The 19,227-nt window shown below is 44.5% G+C and overlaps 1 protein-coding gene across 1 annotated transcript in view; it reads left to right on the top strand.

Annotated features, from left to right (window-relative positions):
* Positions 1-6,780: 6,780 nt before the first annotated feature.
* LOC148014315 (protein transport protein SEC16B homolog) overlaps positions 6,781-19,227 on the top strand; it is a 52,414-nt gene continuing 39,967 nt past the window's right edge. The window contains exons 1-10 of the mRNA XM_087666874.1: positions 6,781-9,479; positions 9,654-9,989; positions 10,249-10,371; positions 10,470-10,592; positions 10,672-10,845; positions 11,038-11,163; positions 11,266-11,400; positions 11,611-11,738; positions 11,826-11,937; positions 12,082-12,360. Coding sequence (XP_087523000.1) covers positions 7,362-9,479; positions 9,654-9,989; positions 10,249-10,371; positions 10,470-10,592; positions 10,672-10,845; positions 11,038-11,163; positions 11,266-11,400; positions 11,611-11,738; positions 11,826-11,937; positions 12,082-12,360 — 3,654 coding nt within the window. The 5' untranslated portion in view covers positions 6,781-7,361. The remainder of the gene's footprint in view (positions 9,480-9,653; positions 9,990-10,248; positions 10,372-10,469; positions 10,593-10,671; positions 10,846-11,037; positions 11,164-11,265; positions 11,401-11,610; positions 11,739-11,825; positions 11,938-12,081; positions 12,361-19,227) is intronic.

Raw genomic sequence — 19,227 nt, forward strand, 5'->3', positions numbered from 1 at the left:
GGTGGATACACTATGATTCATAGTCGACGTTATAGTGAGCTTGCTTCTAGAAAGTTCGTCGTGATAGCGACTCTGTGCCTACCTCTTTAGTGTTGGGCAACACATAGAACATCATCCAATATGCTCTCAGACTCGGTTTGCATCTTCCCAAGAGTACATACGAACAGCCCCCGTACGGGCTGAGTTTGGCGTTAGTGGGCTGTAACTGTGGTTTGCTAATTTGGGTCCAATGATCATGGTTTAAGATATTAAAGTCAATCCCCTCATTGATCAATGCATAGAAGGTGCATGTGTGCTTGGAAGTGACCGTTATGCATAGGTAAGCTGGTTCTACAGCTTCTTCATCCTCATCGTCCATCTCAATGATGGTGGCTGCTTCATCCTCATTGTTCATCTCAGTGATGGTGGCTACTCTTACATTGGTAGGTGACGCTAGCATTGGAGGCTCATGCCATGGGTGCGTGGAAGGGAAGTACTTCTTTATGCGGCTACCATTGAAGAAGCCTATGCCCTCACCTTTGAGGGTTTCGAGCTCTACATTGCCAGTTCAGCTAATGGCTCGAACTTTGAAGGGACCTAACCCCCTAAACTTCATTTTCTGTTTATGTCCCTTCACCGAGTACATCAGTACTAAGTCGCCATGTTCAAAGTCTCATTGCTTGATGTGCTTGTCAAACCAGCTTTTGTGTCTTACCTTCTCGCATATTAGTGTATGGGTGGCTAGAAGCCGGGTTTCTAATAAGCGTTCGAGCTCAACTAGGTGTTCCATCCATGCCTCCTGCCTCTCCCATCTCTCTTGAAGGGCTATCTGCAGGCTAGGGATGAAGAACTCTAAGAATAGAAAAGCCTCTGTTCCATAGGTCAATCTAAAGGGAGTTTGACCTACAATTGTTTTATAAGCTGTGCAATAGGACCACAAGGCCGCCATCAACTTGTTATCCTAGTCACAGCGTGATGCAAAGATTACCTTAGCCAAGGCATTCACCAAGATTTTATTTGTGGATTCAGCTTGGCCATTTGCTTGAGGGTAATAAGGTGAGGACTTCCAATGGATGATCAAGAAGGTGGATAGGAGATGAGCTATCACTTCGTTGATGAAGTGTGTGACTTAATCACTAACAAGTTCGATGGGGCAACTGAATCATGAGATCACTTGCTCCTACAAGAACTTGGCAGTGGTCCTAGTGTCGTTTCTTCTCGTAGCACGTGCTTCTGTCCATTTCATTAGATAATCGATGGCGACAATGATGTATTTAGCTTGTGAATATTGTGTTGCGGGACTAATGGTCCGATGAAGTCATCCTACATTTCTCGAAGGATTGTCATGTAGTGATTTGGGGTTAGCTCCATGTGGTCCTTACGAATAGGGACCTTAGTCTGTTGGCAATCATCACAATGCTTTATGAATAGTGCTGCATCTTGAAAAAGAGTGGGCCACCATAGTTGGGACTACAGCACCTTGCGGGCTGTTGTATCTCCACTGAAGTATTCTCCTGCAATTTCACCATATGCCTTTGTGAGTATGCCATGCATTTCATGCTTACACATGCATCTATGCAACAATCCATCTTGCCCCAACCTATAGAGTTGGCCTACTATCAACTGATAGGGTTGGATTTTCAGGATGAGCCACTTAAGTCAGGCCTTTTCTATTGGTCCTTCACGTAGTCCGTGCTCAAGCACTTGAACTATGTCATCTATCCAATATGGTGTCATGTCAGCTCTAAACAAATCCCTTTTGTTGGACATGTTGAATAGATGTGCTCTGGTAGTTCGTCTACAATGCCTTGCCCACAGTAGCTTCTCCTGTGGGGTTGCAAGACATATGGTCAGTCATGTAGTGTTGCTTCCCTTTACGTACCACCACAGAGAAGTCGAACTCTAATAGTAGAAGTAGTCATTGAGTGATGTGTCCTGTAGCACAAGGTTTATTAACAAGATATAACAAGGCTTGATGGTCAACAAATAAGGTAAAAGGTATAGCCAAAAGATAATGCCGAAATTTCTTCACAACAAATACCATGGCCATAAACCCTCTCTCTGTTGTTGAGTAATTGATTTCGGTTTTAGTGAGATGTTTCTTAGCAAAGCTCACAGGGTAATCTAGGTTGTGCACACCAGGCTGGCACAAAACAGCTCTTACGGCAAATTTTGAAGCGTCAATGTGCACATGGAATGTGAGTGTCCAATTTGGGGCTCGTAGAATTGGTGCAGTGGTCAGAGCCTTTCTTAGTTCCTCATATGCACGTTGGCATTCCTCGGTCCATTCTAACATGATCAACAGTTTGTATTGAGGCCTAGCAATCAAGGCATGGCTCAACACGAACTGTCGATAATATCTTGTATGGCCTACGAAACACTAAACGCCCTTGTAATCGGTTGGGAGTGGAAGATCGACAATGACCTTGGCCTTCAAGAAATCTGTGGCAATGTCGTTATTCGATACTACATGTCCTAGGATGCATCCATACTTCACCCAAAACTGGCACTTCAAAGGGTTCAATAAGAGACGATATAGTCAACACTGTTCAAAGATGGCTCAGAGTTTGTCTAAGTGTTTCCTCCAAGTAGAGTGAACACACAAGTCATCCACGAAGACCTCTAATTCCTTCCTAAGCATGTCTTTGACACATCAGTCATTGAAAGGTGGTTGGCACGTTAGTCAACCCAAAAGGCATGACTATGTAGGCAAAGACGCCCCATTCAATGGCGAATGCGGTCTTATGCCTATCATTAGGATGCACTTACATCTGATTGTATCCAAAGAAGCCGTCTAGAAAACTGTAGCCCTCTTTGTCAGCCACTATCTCGAGCATGTGCTCGGTGTACAACAATGGATAGTTATCTCTTTTCGTAGATGTGTTTACCTTCTTGTAATTGACGCACACTCTAATCTTTCCATTCTTCTTCGATATGATGACTATGGGCGAAACCCAGTCCGTGTGCTCAAATTCGTAGATGAATCCTACTCTCATTAGCTTGTCAATTTCTTCCTTGATGGCGAGGGCGTGCTTTGGATTCATGGGATACAGTTGTTGCTTGGCCGATGTTGCGTCTAGTATCATGGGTATGTTGTGAGTAATGAGGCTTGCTTCCTCTTCCTTGGTCAAGTCATCGGCTATAAAGATGGGTCAGGGTGTCTCCCCTTCCTTGGCTCAAATTACCTCCTTGACCTTGGCGGGTCCTTTGATTGGTTTGCTTGCATGCCCTTGTCACTTGGCTCTCGACAAGATCACTACCATATCCCTTTTTTTTAAACTTTGTGAATCACTTTGGTAGGCCGTACAGTTTTTGTCGCTCTTCTGCCTGCATTTCCTTAGGCAGCTTCAGTCATTCCTCCCTTAACCGTTGGCGTCTTAGGTGGATGGGTAGGTTCCCCTAGGTGTGTCTCGTATTGGAAGGTCGAGGTATCTCAGGATCACTATCTGAGAGCTGACTCAGAATCAAACTCTCCATCTTTGCTTGAAGAGGGTGTCTCTCCTAGTGGTCGCAACTCGAAAGGTGAGTCTGTTCTCAGTAGTGGCACGTCGCTTGGTTAGGCTAGGTCAGCTTGCTCATAGTCAAGTGCGCCTATATGCTCCAACCAGGTTTGGTCACAATCCATGTGCATAACTACTCTCCCTACCCTAAAGGCATTCTGCTTGCATGGTCTAGAGTCAATCATATTTGTTTAATTACACATCCCCCAGTGTCATATTCTATAGTGTCTATTTTCCCTTCGCTTTCATCACTAAAGGAACACCAGTCTTCATATTCATCGTCTGAGCTATCTTTGTCCAACTACTCCTCATTTCCCAAGTCTTGATACGTCTCTTCTTGTTGGTTGAGGACTAAAGCCCAATTGTACCTCGAGTTTAAATCATGCGCCTTGGACCATTGCCATTCAGGCTAGTGGAGTGGCTTGAGATTCATTGCTAGATTGCCAGCCAACTTGTCGGTCAGATATCCTAGGATCTCCAAGAGCTCTCGTCTATTGTTCGGGACTTGGAATGTAACAGGATTGGGTTTTCCGTGTAAGCTTCTAGCTATCATGTAGATTGATACTAAGGGTGTATCCTTGGACTTGCCAATCGCCTTGATGGCTTGTTCGTACTCCTCATTGTCCGAGAACAGCAGGTCGATGGTAGCAAGGACATGCATCCAGTCTCGCTCATCCTCGCAATTCTTCACTGGGTAGGTCGATGGTGATCTTCATTGGCCAATTCTTTAACACGTTGAATGGTTTCACCTTCATTCCATTAGCTAGTGTGATGTTAAACCTAGCAGTCTCGACCAGTGGGTTACCCCACATTTGGAGTATCGCATGGCTTAGAACACTAACTCCCGCTCCCGTGTTTACAATTCCCTTTCTTGTAACATCTCCAACAGCTAAGACTGGCACGACTGCATGCATCTTTGTGCCTTCCCAAAAGACATTCACGGTGCAAGGACTTAGGCATGGAGTGCAACATCATGCTAGGTATTTGTGTTTCCATGTTGTGCTCGTGCAAGTCTGCAACAGCTTACTCATTTGATTCTTTGACCTACTGTTTCAATTCTTGCCATAACATTGGATGCTGCCTAAGCAGGCCTCCTAAGCTTAGAGTCACAGGAGTGGTCACCAATGTATTAAGGAGGTTGCTAGGCTGCTTGCCTCTCTTCTAACCCCGCGGTTCTTGGCCAATGGCCTTGACTAATTCCCTAGCCCATAGAGATTAGACTTTGTTTAAGCAGCATTGCTTGTGGTGCAGTCATATCCCTTGATTTTAGTCGTGGGGATGAGACTGGAGTGCTTGTGCTCGAGAAATCATCAATCTCGTCTTCTAGTATGGCCTCGGTGTCTTTTAGGTGTTCTTGGGATTTTTTCACCCACTCCTTTACCTTCTCGACGGCTTCGAGCTGGCACTTCGGATTGGGGTACTCACAGACCCTAGCACCTCCTATCCTAGCCGTCTTCAGAGATGATGTTTATGCCTTTGCGTCAATGACCTTCCGTCCAACAAGCTATGTCGTGGCACTCTCGATTTTGAGCGTGACCTAGTGTTTGGTCTCTTCTTCCTTCGTCTCTGACTCTTCTTTCTGATTGAGGTTGCATCGAGATTGCTAGGCCCTGGCAATGATATGCAAGGCCTACTTTATTTGCATGCGAGTCATGACATGCAAGGGGATGGGTGTGGCCTCCCCATCGAGTATCTCGACACCGAACAACCCCAATGGGACCAACGGCTCATTTGCCGAATAAGAGAATGGGTTCCTTCTAGGGCAATCGACAAAGAGATGAGTGATTCCACACTCAACGCATCTTAGGTCAGCCTTGTCTCTATTAGCTTGCCCCCTCTCGGGGCAACGCAAAGAAACGTGTCTTGGGTGACCGCAAGTCCAACACACAATTGGCTCTTGTGTTTGCTCTCCTAGGCCTATGCCCCTTCCTCTACCCAACGCCATCACCGGTACTAGTCAGTAGCTCATAAGGATTGCATTTCCTTCTTCATCATACGATACAGAAGGCTCATCGCCATTCGGCTCCTCCACGTAGTGGATTGGAGTATCACTCGGTGGATGGGTTACGTAGGGTCTAGGTGGTCTAGGGATACCCGTAGGGTTTATCTCCATCCTAGGGATGGTTGGCTTAGCGTCATTAGGTGTTGGGAGGGCTATAGGGCTCCCCTTCCAAAGAAGTTCGATGGCTTGTTTGCAAGGTGGGGTTGACCGTAAGGCTACGAGTATGGTAGTCTCCAAGGTAGTCGACAATGCATGGTGTCATGGCTAAACCTATCGCAATTAGCGCGAGGTCATGACCTAGGGTTTTGACACTCGGTTGGCATGTGGTTTCCACCACAATGTATGCATTGGACGTGTGGGCGCATTGGTCCATAGGGCAACTACCTAAATTGCTTAGAATTTTCAAACTCAACATACTTGTGTGTTGATGGAATGACTACTACCCCATCAAGTGTATTACTTATTGGGTAAATGAAGTTTGTAAAAAAAAGAGGATCTTATTGCTTTGTTAAATTGTTGAACTTTGTTGCCATGTGTGAATTTACTTGCATAGCATCTTTGGTATTGAGAGAGAGCAAGGTAGCCAAGCTCTGTGACCCCTTCATGGATGGGCTATGTGCACACTTCCATTAATGATTACTTTGCACATTATTGAAGTCAAAATGGCTTATCCCCATATTCGATCTACCACTGTGAAGTTGAGAGGGAAACTATGGCAAGTAAAAATGGTATACCTTGAAGCCTTTAGAGTTGAGCTTCTATGGACTTGTTTGTGCTAGGCCTAGGGTGGTTAGCTCCCTGGCTTGTCACCCTAGGCTTGGTGGGAACAAGCTTGGGTTGTAGTGACTTGTACTTTGCTGAGGTAGACTTATGACTACCCGTTAATATTTTAAACATTTGAATTTTTAAATATAAAGAAAAAACAAAAATGTTGCATTTGACAGGACCAATCACCACGTGGTCGACAAATCAAGAAGAACAAACATTTACTGCTGTACTCCCAGTCAGGCTTCCTCGAGGACCACCTTGGGCCATGCCCTCTTCGATTGCTTGTCTTGGTTCTTAGTTCACAACTCGATTGTGAACCCATAGTCATTCATTCAATCTTTTGGATTTGCTCAAGGTTCCCAACTTGATGCGGATAAGGTGTCCTAGTGGGGACAAGTTGGTTCAATTTAAGTATAGGAAAGGCACATAAAGAGCGCAATAAGATCTCCTTGCCGTGTGCCAAGCCTCTACCTAATATACAAACGATCAAAAAGGAAAAGTACACGAGGCACTACAAGTAATTAATAGTTTTAAGTCTAATGTTGTAGGATTAGAAATTAGAACGGAGCGAGTTTGGTCGGAGCCTGGAGGAGCATTAGTGCGTAATCGGGGAAGAAAATCATATAAACTGTGCTTCCGAGCTGTGGCTATGGCGGACCTGTCAATCTTGACCTCATCCAAACGTCTCCTTCTGTGCTTCTATCCAGCACTTGTTAATTTTCCCCTCTGAGATTCCCTCACGTCCGATTCGCTACTCAAGACGCGAATCTCCCTCTTCTGCTTAAGTCCAAGATCTCAACTGCCGACAGCGAGCCGCGTTTTGTCTCCTCCGAATGGACCACAGGGTCTCCCTTGTGCGTGATTCCGGCATTGCTTGTTCCGTTTGATCGCGGGAGCTTCTCTGCTGTCCATTAAGCTCGGAATCGGGGTCGTGTTAGGGTTTTCAATTCGAGGCTCGAAGTTGTCTCTGCATCTGGTCCTGCTCACTCTTTTGCATTCATGGTCTCGGACGATTGGTTGTCTCTCATCGAATGCACTCTTAGGACGTAGAACATTGGGATCCCATTCGAGTCCCATAGTCATAACTGGACCTGAATCGCAGAGTTTGAGGGATGGCTTTGGTAGGATCCCTGGCTTTTCAACCTGAAGATCAAGAAGACAACGATTTTTTCGAGCAACTTGCGAGCGATCTTGGGGATGGTGAGCTGGATCACCCCACAGGACTGGATCAGAACTTTCCGCAAGGAGAGGCTGATTTTAACGATGTGTTTTCTAAGTTGAATATCAATAGTGCAGGATCTGATACTATTGAGAATTGCATTAGCGCAGTTGCAACGGAAAGAGATGATTCTGTTGATTACAGTTGGCTAGAGGAGTCTGTGGATGAGGCAGCACCTTCATGTGTTTTAACTGACGGGGACACCAACAAGGTTTCAGGCTTTGTTGATGCTCAGGCACCAGAGGGTCTGCCCCTTTCTGCACCTCAAACCATTGACCTCCCTGGTGAAGTGCAAGTTGTGAATGAAGCTTTGCAAGGTAAAAGTAACGACCCAGAGATCACATTTTCTACATCTTCTTTTGTTGCAGATGTAGCAAGTAGCACGCAAGAGCTAATGACATTTGAAGACAAATCAATACAGCAGGCACAGTTCAGCTTGCCACATGCAGATGGGACTGGGGTTATGGCTGTTGATTCATCAGCGGTTGAGGGATCTACTGACCTGCCACAAGCATTGAAACCTCAGTCTTCGACAAATGTGAAGGAGTTACAATGGAGCACATTTAGTGAGGTCTTTAGTAGTACAAAAGAGCAGGATGTGTTTGGATCTTATTCGGACTTCATTTCAGATTTAGACATGACAGGGGCTGGGGGATCAATCCATGGCTTTAATTCCACAGATCCAGGTGAAAAGCAACATGATCTATACTCAGCTTCTCCAGATAACCATGTTTCACACCCTGAGTTAAGTGTTGGTACTGGAAATAATGCAGATCAGACCAGTTCTTCAAGCTCTAGCCACTTCAGTGGCACATATGCACAGCAGCTTGGAAATTTGACCTCATCAAATGAACAGGGTTTACATACATATGAGATAGCGGAGGGCCAATCTTACATGAACTATAGTATTACTCCAGAAGATGTGAGGGATCCTCTCAGTACAGCATCTTACTCAACCAAAGGCCAGGTTCAAAGAGGTCTCTCAATGAGCAATGGCTCCCAGGAACAAGCAAGTGCGCAGCAGTCTGGTTGGTATTTTGACTATGCAACCTACGAGTGGAAACAATTAGAGGGGTGGGACCCTGGTGCAGCATCAGTGGCCCCTCAAACTGCCTCTGGTGGCACTGATAGCAGTCAGTTTCCTTCCAGCACTGGGGCAGTTGGCTCCCTCCAAACAGGGGGGACTGAGCTTTTAAGTACTACTAGTGATTTAACGGGTCCCAATGTGCAAGAGCAGGTTGAAGCATTGGGATCAATGCAGGGAATGGCAGGCTATGGAAGTGAGACGCCCACACAGCTGAATAGCAACAGTAATTCTAGTTCCCAACCACAAGTTTACTGGTCGCCAGAGTATCCGGGCTGGTATTGGGTCTATGAGACTCAAGAGTGGCGGCATGTTGATCAATTGCCAGTGGCTGGTGAGTACAGTGAGCAAAAAGCTTCACAGTTAAGCACTAGCAATGGTTCAACTGAAACTGTAAGTTCCTTGTCAGGAGTGCCGCAGGAGGGCTGGGTTTCAGATCCGTCAGCAGTGTCACATCAGGGTTGGAATTCAGATCAAGTTCATGCTGACTACCAGCAGGGACATCAGAATGTTCACTGGCCAGGAAGAGTTGAGAGCCTGGTTACCAGTGGCGGTGTGACTGGCTTTTCTCGTGGCATGTCCTTCACGTCTTGGGCAGAGTCATCCCCATCCTCTGCTTTTAATCAGCAGAATGTTGCTGTTACACAAAACATGGGAGAGGCTCTTCATGCTAGAAAATCTGATTCTTGGAATGAATATCAAAACCACGGAACAAGTGAATTTGATCAATTCCATGCAAATTATGCAGTTTCAACTAATTCCACGGTTTTTAGCACTGAAACCCCTTTTAATATGCATCAGCATCCTCAGCATTTTGAGGCACCAAATGTTTCTGGAACAGTTCAAGATGGATCTAGGTCATCCGCAGGTCGCCCAGCACATGCCTTGGTAGCTTTTGGGTTTGGTGGAAAGCTTGTTACAATGAAGGTGAGTGTTCTGTCTCATACCAAGCAGAAGCTAATTTTGAGTTTTGTGTTCGTCCACCCCCTTTATTCAAAAACGGGGTTTTGGTGGAGGTGCTCAACTGTTTCATTATGTCTGTCTGTATTTAAGCATTCATCAATTTTCATCAAAAGAGATACTCAATATATTATTTTTCAGGTGTCATCTGGACTGCAACTTGGGACACCTAATCCAGTTGTTATACATGATTTAAGTCAGATAGTTCTTGCAACAGACCATAGTGTACAGAAGGAGGGTTCTTCATACTTTTCTGCTCTCAATCGTCCAGGGTCGGTGTGCCCACTTGTGGGAGGTGGTGTTACAACCAAAGAGCTGTTGAAGTGGATTGATGAGAGGGCAGGAAATTGTGAGGGGGAAGATCTCTATTGTAGTAATCCGGAAGTGCTCCGTATACTATGGGGTGTGCTGAAAATTGTGTGCTTGCATTATGGCAAGTTACGGTCGATGGCCACCTCTGGGGGTCTCAAATCACAGGTTGGGTTCCTTCCATTTGTTTGATGCTATGATACTTTCATATGTTTCCTCTTTGGCTGTTCAGTTTCGGAATTTTACAGTAATAAAAGTGGAAGATTATTTAACACAATGAACTTTTACTAATTGAGATTAGTCACTGCCATCAAGATGTGTGGAGGATATGTGGATGGTTTGTACAGTCACTTTTATTTTCATGGATCATGCTTATTGTGTGGAATGTACTGGTGTAGTGATCAAATGGTGTTATGCTGAAATCCAGGCAGAAGATGGACCTGAAGTGGCTTTAGGAAGGTTATTCGCTGCTGCCAAAAGCCAGAGTCATCAGGGGGTGCTCTCTTCTTCAAATACCTTGCAGTTAGTGCCTACAGAACATCAGTTACAGGTCTTTGGAAGTCTAAGTTTACTCACTCATTCTATCTTGTCAAAACCTTGTTTATCTTAGCATTGTGAATATGTTTTCTCTTACTTGTTTCTGGTTAGGCCATTGCTGCTGATATGAAGAGAAATTTGATGGAAGGAAAAAGAAAAGAAGCTCTCCAGCTTGCACAACAGGGCCAATTATGGGGCCCTGCTTTGGTTCTTGCCTGGCAACTGGGTGAAAAGGTATACATTTTATGGCTTACTTTTGCCTATGTGGACTTTTTTCAACTTCATGTTCAATCAATATAAAATTTCATTACAGGTATATGCAGATACAGTGGCACAAATGGCTCTACAACAGTTTGTACCGGGTTCTCCTTTGCGAACATTGTTTCTATTATTTGCTGGGCAAGCAACAGAGCTGTTCACGACTCAAAGTTTACCATTAGCAGCAGCTAGTGGTCCCTTGCTATCAGGATCATATACTGGTGCAAAGGTAATGGATTATGTCACATGCTTTGGCAAAACAAAAGTCCACACATTCCAGATGTTTTGTTTTGTTTTGTATCTTGTTGAATTGAATTGCACCTCTACAGACCACTGCTTTATCTTTTATCCAAACAGGGATTTCATGAAGCATGGGTTATGTAGTTTGATTTCACAGTAAACAAAAATTAGTACTCTTCAGGATAATGCTGGAGGCATGCTTGGAGATTGGCTTGAGAATTTGTCTATCATTGCTGCAAACCCAACAAAAGGCGATGAGCAAGTGATTACACATCTTGGAGACTGCTTGTGGAAGGAGCATGGCGAGGTCTCATTGGTTCATGCTATACAACAGTTTATTCCTGGAGGTATTAAAAAATGTTACTATCATGTATCAAGCAGAGTTCTGATGCTTCATAGCTGTTGTCAGGTTGCTGGAGCACATACGTGTTACCTAGTTGCAGAGGCTGATTTTGAGTCCTTCTCACAAAATGCTAGATTGTGTCTTGTTGGTGCTGACCATTTCAAATACCAGCGCACTTTCGTTACTCCTCAAGCTATACAGGTGATTTTGTGCAGAAGAGCAAGTAATGCTATAAATACTCAATTGTTTCTTATCCATCATTCAATAATGACTGCAGGTCTTTCATGTATATTTATTCCGCTTTTGCAACTTATGCATCTAGATGGCTTAGATGTGGGGGGAGGGGGGGAGGGTGAGTCACATAGAAATTATATTAATCAAAATATTGTTTCTTGGATTAATCCTAACCAGAGGACAGAGGTCTATGAGTATGCTAAGATGCTGGGAAATCCACAGTACATACTTGTCCCTTTTCAGCCCTTTAAGCTAGTGTATGCACATATGCTGACAGAAGCTGGTAAAATAGCCGAAGCTTCCAGGTACTTTACTGCTAAAGGACATTGGTCTTCTGTTTCCTAGTGCGATTTGGTCTTATCTTTCTGGTTGTGCAATCTCATGCTAAACAGGTACTGTCAGGCAGTGATAAAGACACTAAAAAATGCAGGCCGTGCTCCTGAAGTTGAAGTTTGCAGACAAGCTGCAGTGGCTTTGGAGGATCGTTTGCGTTTGCATACCCAGGTTTGTCCATGCAAAAAGCTTGATTACAGCTTTGTTACTTGTATTTCTACCAGGTAGGTAACTAGCAGTGCTTTTGTCTGCTTAAAATGGAAGGCGACTTTTGCATAGAGCTTTGATTCTTTCAACATCCTCATATTTTGACAGGGTGGATACAGTTTGAATGCAGCTACACACAAGTTTATGGAAAAATTTATAGGGACCATTGACAGTACTATACACAGAATCATTGGTGGTCCCCCACAAGTGCCTGATGTGTCACAATCTACGACTAGGCTTGGTTATTCTACTGATAATGCAGCTACTAGCATCAAAACAAATCTGGGTCCATCTGTATCCAATAATAGCTTGATCAATGCCATAAGCCAAGCAGAGGTGCCAGCAAGAAGTGTATCAGAACCTGATTTCAGCAGGAGTCCTTTGCAGGTGCGTTTCTGATGCCATATGCTTGGCTTACAAAAGAACATATGGTTTGACTATGTTAACACCTTATAAAAATGACGCAAGGTTGAAAAGAGTTAAGCTGGGGACACTCGCCAATCATCCATGACATCTTGAACCTCAAACTCACTTCCAACTTTGACACATGCTATGATTATGCTTCAACTACATCAGACTCAACGTAATCTCAATAAGGGGATGCACATCAAAATCTTATATTATCTTTTTACTTCCTAAGTCCTTGATCTTTGTCCTCTGCTTCAGTGGCAGTTGGTCCATTTCTTTTTCCACACTGATATTGACATCTTTTGAAGCCAACTATTAGCTTTTGGAGAATAGGTATGCACCACCTAGGAGTCAATCCAAACAATCCAACTACTTGAGCTTCCAAGGCGTAAACTCCTTAGCTAGTCCTCTTTACCTCCTGGAAAGAACCAGGCATTTCTGTTTCCTCCTCGGCTCACAATTTTGGAGCAAAAAATGCCAAGAAACACTCAATGTGAAAATGTCAGAAATTCTTGTGGGCCACAATGATCACTAGGCTGTCTATACCCTGAGCTCTCCAAGTCCACAATTGAGCCCAAATTGGAGTGAAGATGGTAGATACATAATGAGAAATCCACTTAAACAATAGATTTTGGTGCTGCATGTGGCAAGTCCTCCATAACCAAATTCTCATACTTGGCCACTAATCTGCACTAAAGAAGACACTTGTATGCTAAAACATAAATTCCTTGCAGCGTACAGCTATGCAAGACCTCAAACAATCTTCACTAACGTGAATTGGTGACACAATCCTTAAGAATGTCATGGGAGCTAACAAGCTAAAGGCATGCCATTGTGGAATCTTTTTGGCATCCACATGTTTCCACTTCTTTGATTTGCAGCCCCTAAAGTTACTCATGGAAGTAATATAGGCGGTAGACAAGAAGCTTCCTCAAGTGATAGTCACTCATGGTGATGGTTATGTTAACTAAAGGGTAATAATGGTAAGAGTGTCCCAAAAATACCCACACATTACAGACAACTAGACACACAACCAAACACACAAGGAGCATCGATCCAACACCACCACCTCACGAAATAGTTGGGATGTCTAGGAAGCAAGCCTATGGGCTGCATAGTACTTCCATGTGATCATGAGTGCAAAATTTGGTTAGGAGGAGTAGGAGATGAGCGGGCAATGAAAGTATAATGCCCCTACAATGTAGCATGCTCAACAATTACAAAATTTGCTTATTTTAGACTTAACATTTCAAGAAAATGGAAAGAACAAATACTTGAAGCTGAATATGACAATTATTTAGAAAAGTATAGCCATGGACACATGAAAGATATGGATATAATTTGAGGGTTGAAGATGGGGAACCCCCTAGCAGGCATGTATTTTTGCTCAACCCAAGTCTGTAGGGATGAGCTCAACTATAATCAACCTAAGAGTGAGGAGAAGTATTTCTCACTCAAAAATGCGAAGGATGTATACATGTTCACATGCATCATATGTGAACAAATTGCTAGGGTTTGTATTGAGGAAACATAGAGTGTATGACCACAACAGAAACACAAAGAGACAAACATAGACACAAAAAGCAAAACTCAAACCCTAAACGCAAAACGCAAAACTCAAAACTCAAACACAAACAAAAGAAGGGAGAGAAGAACACAACTTTGAAGTGAATGAATACTGTAAGTGAATGTAAGAGTGTATAGATACTCAAGGGTAGAGCAAAGTGTCGGAGAGTGACGTCCACCAGAGACGGATCCCAAGTTTGTGACTACCAGTTGGAGTGTGGAGTGAGGAATTTGCAAAACGCTGATGCTAGGAGGTTGAGTTGTCTGATGTGACACTATAGAAGAGAGAGATGATGCCAGACAGCTCCAAAAGGGTGCAAATACAAGCTGAACGATGTTGCCTGATAGAGAGGGAAGCAGCCACATTGCCGCCAGGTAGAGGGAGCCCAACCGCAGGTAGCTAGAGGGTGTGGAGATTGGCGCTTGGCTAACGAGCGTCAAACGCAGGCACTAGGAGATGGTGGAGATGCTGGCGATGGCAGGTGGATGCCAAACGTAGCCTGGAAGATGGTGCAAGACTGTGGGTGACAGCCTGGAGGAAGGCGCTAAGGCATTGAAAGGGCTGATGGAGAGGTGGTAGTAGTCGCGAAAGCTGGACAACCACGTAGAAGTAGACTGATGGTTGAAATTTGCATGCAAGGGTGAGAAATCTGCAAAAAGGGATGAGGTTGAATGGGGGCAGCTTGTCTATTTATAGATGTTCAAGGGTGCCCCAAAGAATTAGGGTTTTTGGGGGATCATTGAAACTCTCTCGAATTGCTCCTCTTTTTAGGGTTTTTCATTATTGTATTTTGGGACTGTTTAAGATTGCTAATCAACTGAAAAGCGTGTTTTAGCTCAACACCCCCTCTTAGGCCCAAGACCGAGCTGAAAGGTTAGGCTAGCCACATTGATTTTTACTTTACCCAAGGTGTCCCACCCCAAAGAAGCTAGGGCATTGGACAACGGGTATAAGTGAACTGCCCAGTGGCCTACCAAGACTACAAAGGCGATGTTATCTCACCAAGGGAGTTCGAGTAGTCACCCTAGAGAGGACAGGGCATCGGACAAAGGGTGCATGTCGGCTGCCCAATGGCCTACCAAGCCCTACAAAGGCGGATGGAACCACATTGAACTTTGAAAAAAAAAAGTGAGTTAAATTTTATGGGATGTGATTGATTGAGTAACAGTGATCCAAAAGACGGAGAGTAGGGAGGGTACACCCAACACATCACAAAATAGTACAAGCTTACCCATCCACTCGAGGGTGTTGATGAGGAGGAAAAAAGATGATGAGGCATCCATGTGATGAAGGAGTATGGTGGTGTGGTCACTGGTGACAATAGTCGCCAGTGGAAACAACTTAGGATCTGCTCCACTGGTGCTCTGCACAATGAGATACAAGTATGCTACATGTTGAAGAATGCTCATACAGCAGGTGTCACTTGGACAATGTTCCTTGTAGGGAAATTGTTCACCCACCCAAGTGCCCTAGTACGAAGGTGAGGAAATCATGCAATGCAAAGGGGAATGGTACAATAGTGGGGGAGAAGCCGATATCGAAGACAAAGTGCTGAAGCTTGTAGAATACCAAGAAGAGTAGGAACCCTCTCTTAACCTGGATGTAGATGTCGAAGGAGGAAGAGGAGTCTAATGTCAGTCTTTGTGTGGTGTTGAGAACCGTGATGAATGAAAGAAGATGATGATGAAGAGGATGAAGCACCCTGCTGGAAGAGCAAGGTAGAAGTCACTGCCATGATAGCATCAAGAGAGATGCCGCACAATCTGTCTCGGGAGTGGAAGCCTCCATGCTGGAAGAAGAGCAAACACTCCTAGGATGATGAAACCATGAAAGGAATGGCACACATCTCCACGTCTCCATCCCAGGAAGGGCCAAAGCAAACTTGCAAGTTAGCTCGATTGAAATACAAAACTTTGAAAAAGAGGAGAATCTGCAAGCATAGAGGTCAATAGTGAGATGCTTCAAAGCAAAACATAATAGAAAGAAAAAGCTAACTGAAAGTACCATGCAATGAATGTGTATAAAAGCTAAGGACAATGAATCCTATGGGCTTGACTGTAAGAGTATAAAAAAATAGATGCTAGACTGATTGAGGGTATCCAAAAGGACCTAGGACATGCTAGTCTAAGAGTATGGCCACCATCGCGTACAAAGGGAGGTGAGCATGAACTGCAATGGGATCAGAACATGCAGAACAATCAGTTAATCCGTCAGGGTTAGTGAAAGAGGCTTATCTTCTAAGGTTGTCCGGATGCCACATGTCCAAGAGCAACGACTAGTGCTGAGGGAGCAGTTGAAGTAGAATCGGGAGGCATAGCCCCACTGGACTGTGCAGTTGCAGTGGTCTGCTGAGGCTTTTTAGCTGGGAGACCTCGGGCCTTGGAGTGATACTCCTCATCTACATGGTCGGATCTCTGGCAGTGTGTGCAATACCTATTTTTTCTTAGGGAGTTGTTGCCAGATAGGCCTTGAATCTTTGGTTCCGTCCGAGGAAGAGGTATCACCCTTGGATTGGCTTGCCTTCGCATCTTGCGAGTTCTTGCCATTGTTGGTTTTCCCTCCCAAAGAAGAGGCAACTAACCCCCTCTGCTCTGAATAAGACTATGATGAGGATTTCTTATGAACTTGATCGTGCAGCCTCACATAATGCAAGAACTAACACTCAAACTTGTAGATGGTCGGCGGTCTAGGCTGTGAGATGATGTGCTAGATGAAATTGAAGTATTATTTAGGCAACTTATTCAAGAAGAATGTAAATTGACTTCGGAGAGCCAATAGTGGCGAACTCGGCGAGTAACTACCTATATTCAGCCAACTCAACTTTCAAATCATCCCCTTCCTTAATAGAGAACTCTTGAAGCTCAAAGTCGAGATTTATGCACCAAGTGTGATCTCTAGCCACATAGTAGTAAAAAAGGTGACTCCAATGCTCTGACGCGAGCAGAAAGTGCTATAATTTAGAGTGAAACTCAGGAAGCAGTCCTAGCATTAGCTCAACATTGGATGTGGCATTGCGGGTTTTCCATTGACGGATGTAGTTAGAGTGAGCGAGTTGAGGGTCCGGCATAGCCTTTAGATCAATGACGAGGTCCCAAAGACCCTGAGACTGAAGCACTTGTTGCGTGAAATTTGACCAAGTGGTAAAATTTGATCCGTCAAAACAAGTCTTATCCATGAAGGCATTTTCGGTTGTTGCAATAGGAGTGGTAGTGCTAGGTGATGGATAACGGGGAAAGTGTAATGTGGGTAGGATGGGGGAGTGGAGTACACTTGGGAATGGGCCCCATAGTACCCAATAGGCATATGGTGAGTGTGCAAGGTGGATTAATAGGTAGGGATGGGCGGACTGGGCATGGGCATGGTAGCCATATGAGCAACCCAAGGAGGTGAAAAGGAAACATGTGGAGTAGAAAATGGGAATCTTTACGTAGGTGTAACCCAAGGAGAGTGTGATGACGCACCATAAGCGAGGATGGAAACCCTTGCATTTGAGTGGTCATGTGAGATGTGAATCGGGGGGTAGTAAGGGGGATGCCCATCACAGTCATCCTAGGGCTATGGGTGTACTCATTTACGGAAAGGTGAGAGGCACTGTGTTAAAGGGTGACATTCCCCCTAACGAAGTACCAAAGTGCAAAGAGGTAGAGAATGGGATAGAGAATGAGAAAGTGCTAGGAGTGGAGATGGAAGATCCAATCGACCCCTAGTGTGTGTGATGCGGATGTGGAGTGTAATCCAAGGTTTTGGAAAGACGATGAGAAGTGATCAAGGTGTGATGTAGAAGAGGGTGGGATGGGAGCGAATTAAGACGTGTGTGCTACACGCTCAAATGAAATAGAAGCTGTAAATGTACTTGAGTTACGTTGCTTCGAGAGCCCTCTCTATTGAAGTTCACATATGCAAAGCCATTCGGATCCTGGACCTCAAAAGAAGAAACAAGCGAGGGTTTTGATTCATGCAACTCAAAAGGATTGTACAAACCTAACATTGGACCTGGTTGAGATGATGAAGATGGATTGTCAGACATTTCGAATGCCGTATATCCTCCATGATTGTAGAGGTGGCCGGCCTCACCAACGGGTTCAAATGTGGTAGTAAAACTGGTAGGATGGTGTAAACATCACCATACTTGTTGCGATAGTACTCCTCTGTCATGTGGGTGAAATCTGGAATAGGAGTAGAAAAAGGTGACAGTGAAGTTGGAGTGTCATCCTCACCAAGTTCATAATGTCGTCTTAGGGCCTCAAGTGATGGAGAAGCGTGATAGGACATCATAGGAACTAGAGAAAAAGGTGTCTGTGACATTGTGATTTGGTTACGAGTCGTATTGTGTGCCTCGCGCAAAACCAAGCCCTCCACAATATCCGCAGGATACTCTTTACAAGAGCACTGGCTTTGATACCATGTGAAGAAAACTGTTAGGGTTTATATTGAGGAAACACAGTGTGTACAACTACGATAGAAACACAAAGAGACAGACATAGACATGAAAAACAAAAACTCAAACAATAAATGCAAAATGCAAAACTCAAAACTCAAAACTCAAAACTCAAACACAAACAAAAGAAGGGAGAGAAAAACACAACTCTGAAGTGAATGAGTACTGTAAATGAATGTAAGAGTGTACAGATACTCAAGGGTTGAGCAAAGTGTTGCAGAGTGATGTCCATTGGAGATGGATCCCCAAGTCTATGACCACTAGTTGGAGTGTGGAGTGAGGAATCTGCAAAACACTGATGCTAGGAGGTCGAGGAGATTGAGATGAATAGCTGCAGAAGAGAGAGATGATTCTAGATAGCTCCAGAACGGTGCAAACACAAGCTGAAGGATGTCGCCTGATGGAGAGGGAAGCAACCACACTATCACCAGGTAGAGGGAGCCCAAATGCAGGCAGCTAGATGGTGTGGAGGTTGATGAGGTCAAACATAGGCACTAGGAGATGGTGGAGATGTTGGCGATGGCAGGTGGATGCCAAATGCAGCTTGGAAGATGGTGCCAGGCAATGGGCGAAAGCTTGGAGGAAGTGGCCAAGGCACTGCAAGGGCTGATGGAGAGGTGGTAGTAGTCGCAAAGGTTGGAGAGCCACGTGGAGGTAGACTGATGGCTGAAATCTGCACACAAGGGTGAGAAACCTGCAAAAAAGGGATAGGCTGAATGGGGGCAGCCTGTCTATTTATAGATGTTGAAGGATGCCCCAAAGAATTAGGGTTTTTGGGGGACCATTGAAACTCTCTCAGACCGCTTCCTTTTTAGGGTTTTTCATTAATTAAGAGTGTTTT

This window comes from Lygodium microphyllum, chromosome 25 (assembly GCF_053477565.2).
Source record: "Lygodium microphyllum isolate KBCC chromosome 25, Lygodium_microphyllum_v1.1.10, whole genome shotgun sequence".
Lineage (NCBI taxonomy): Eukaryota > Viridiplantae > Streptophyta > Polypodiopsida > Schizaeales > Lygodiaceae > Lygodium > Lygodium microphyllum.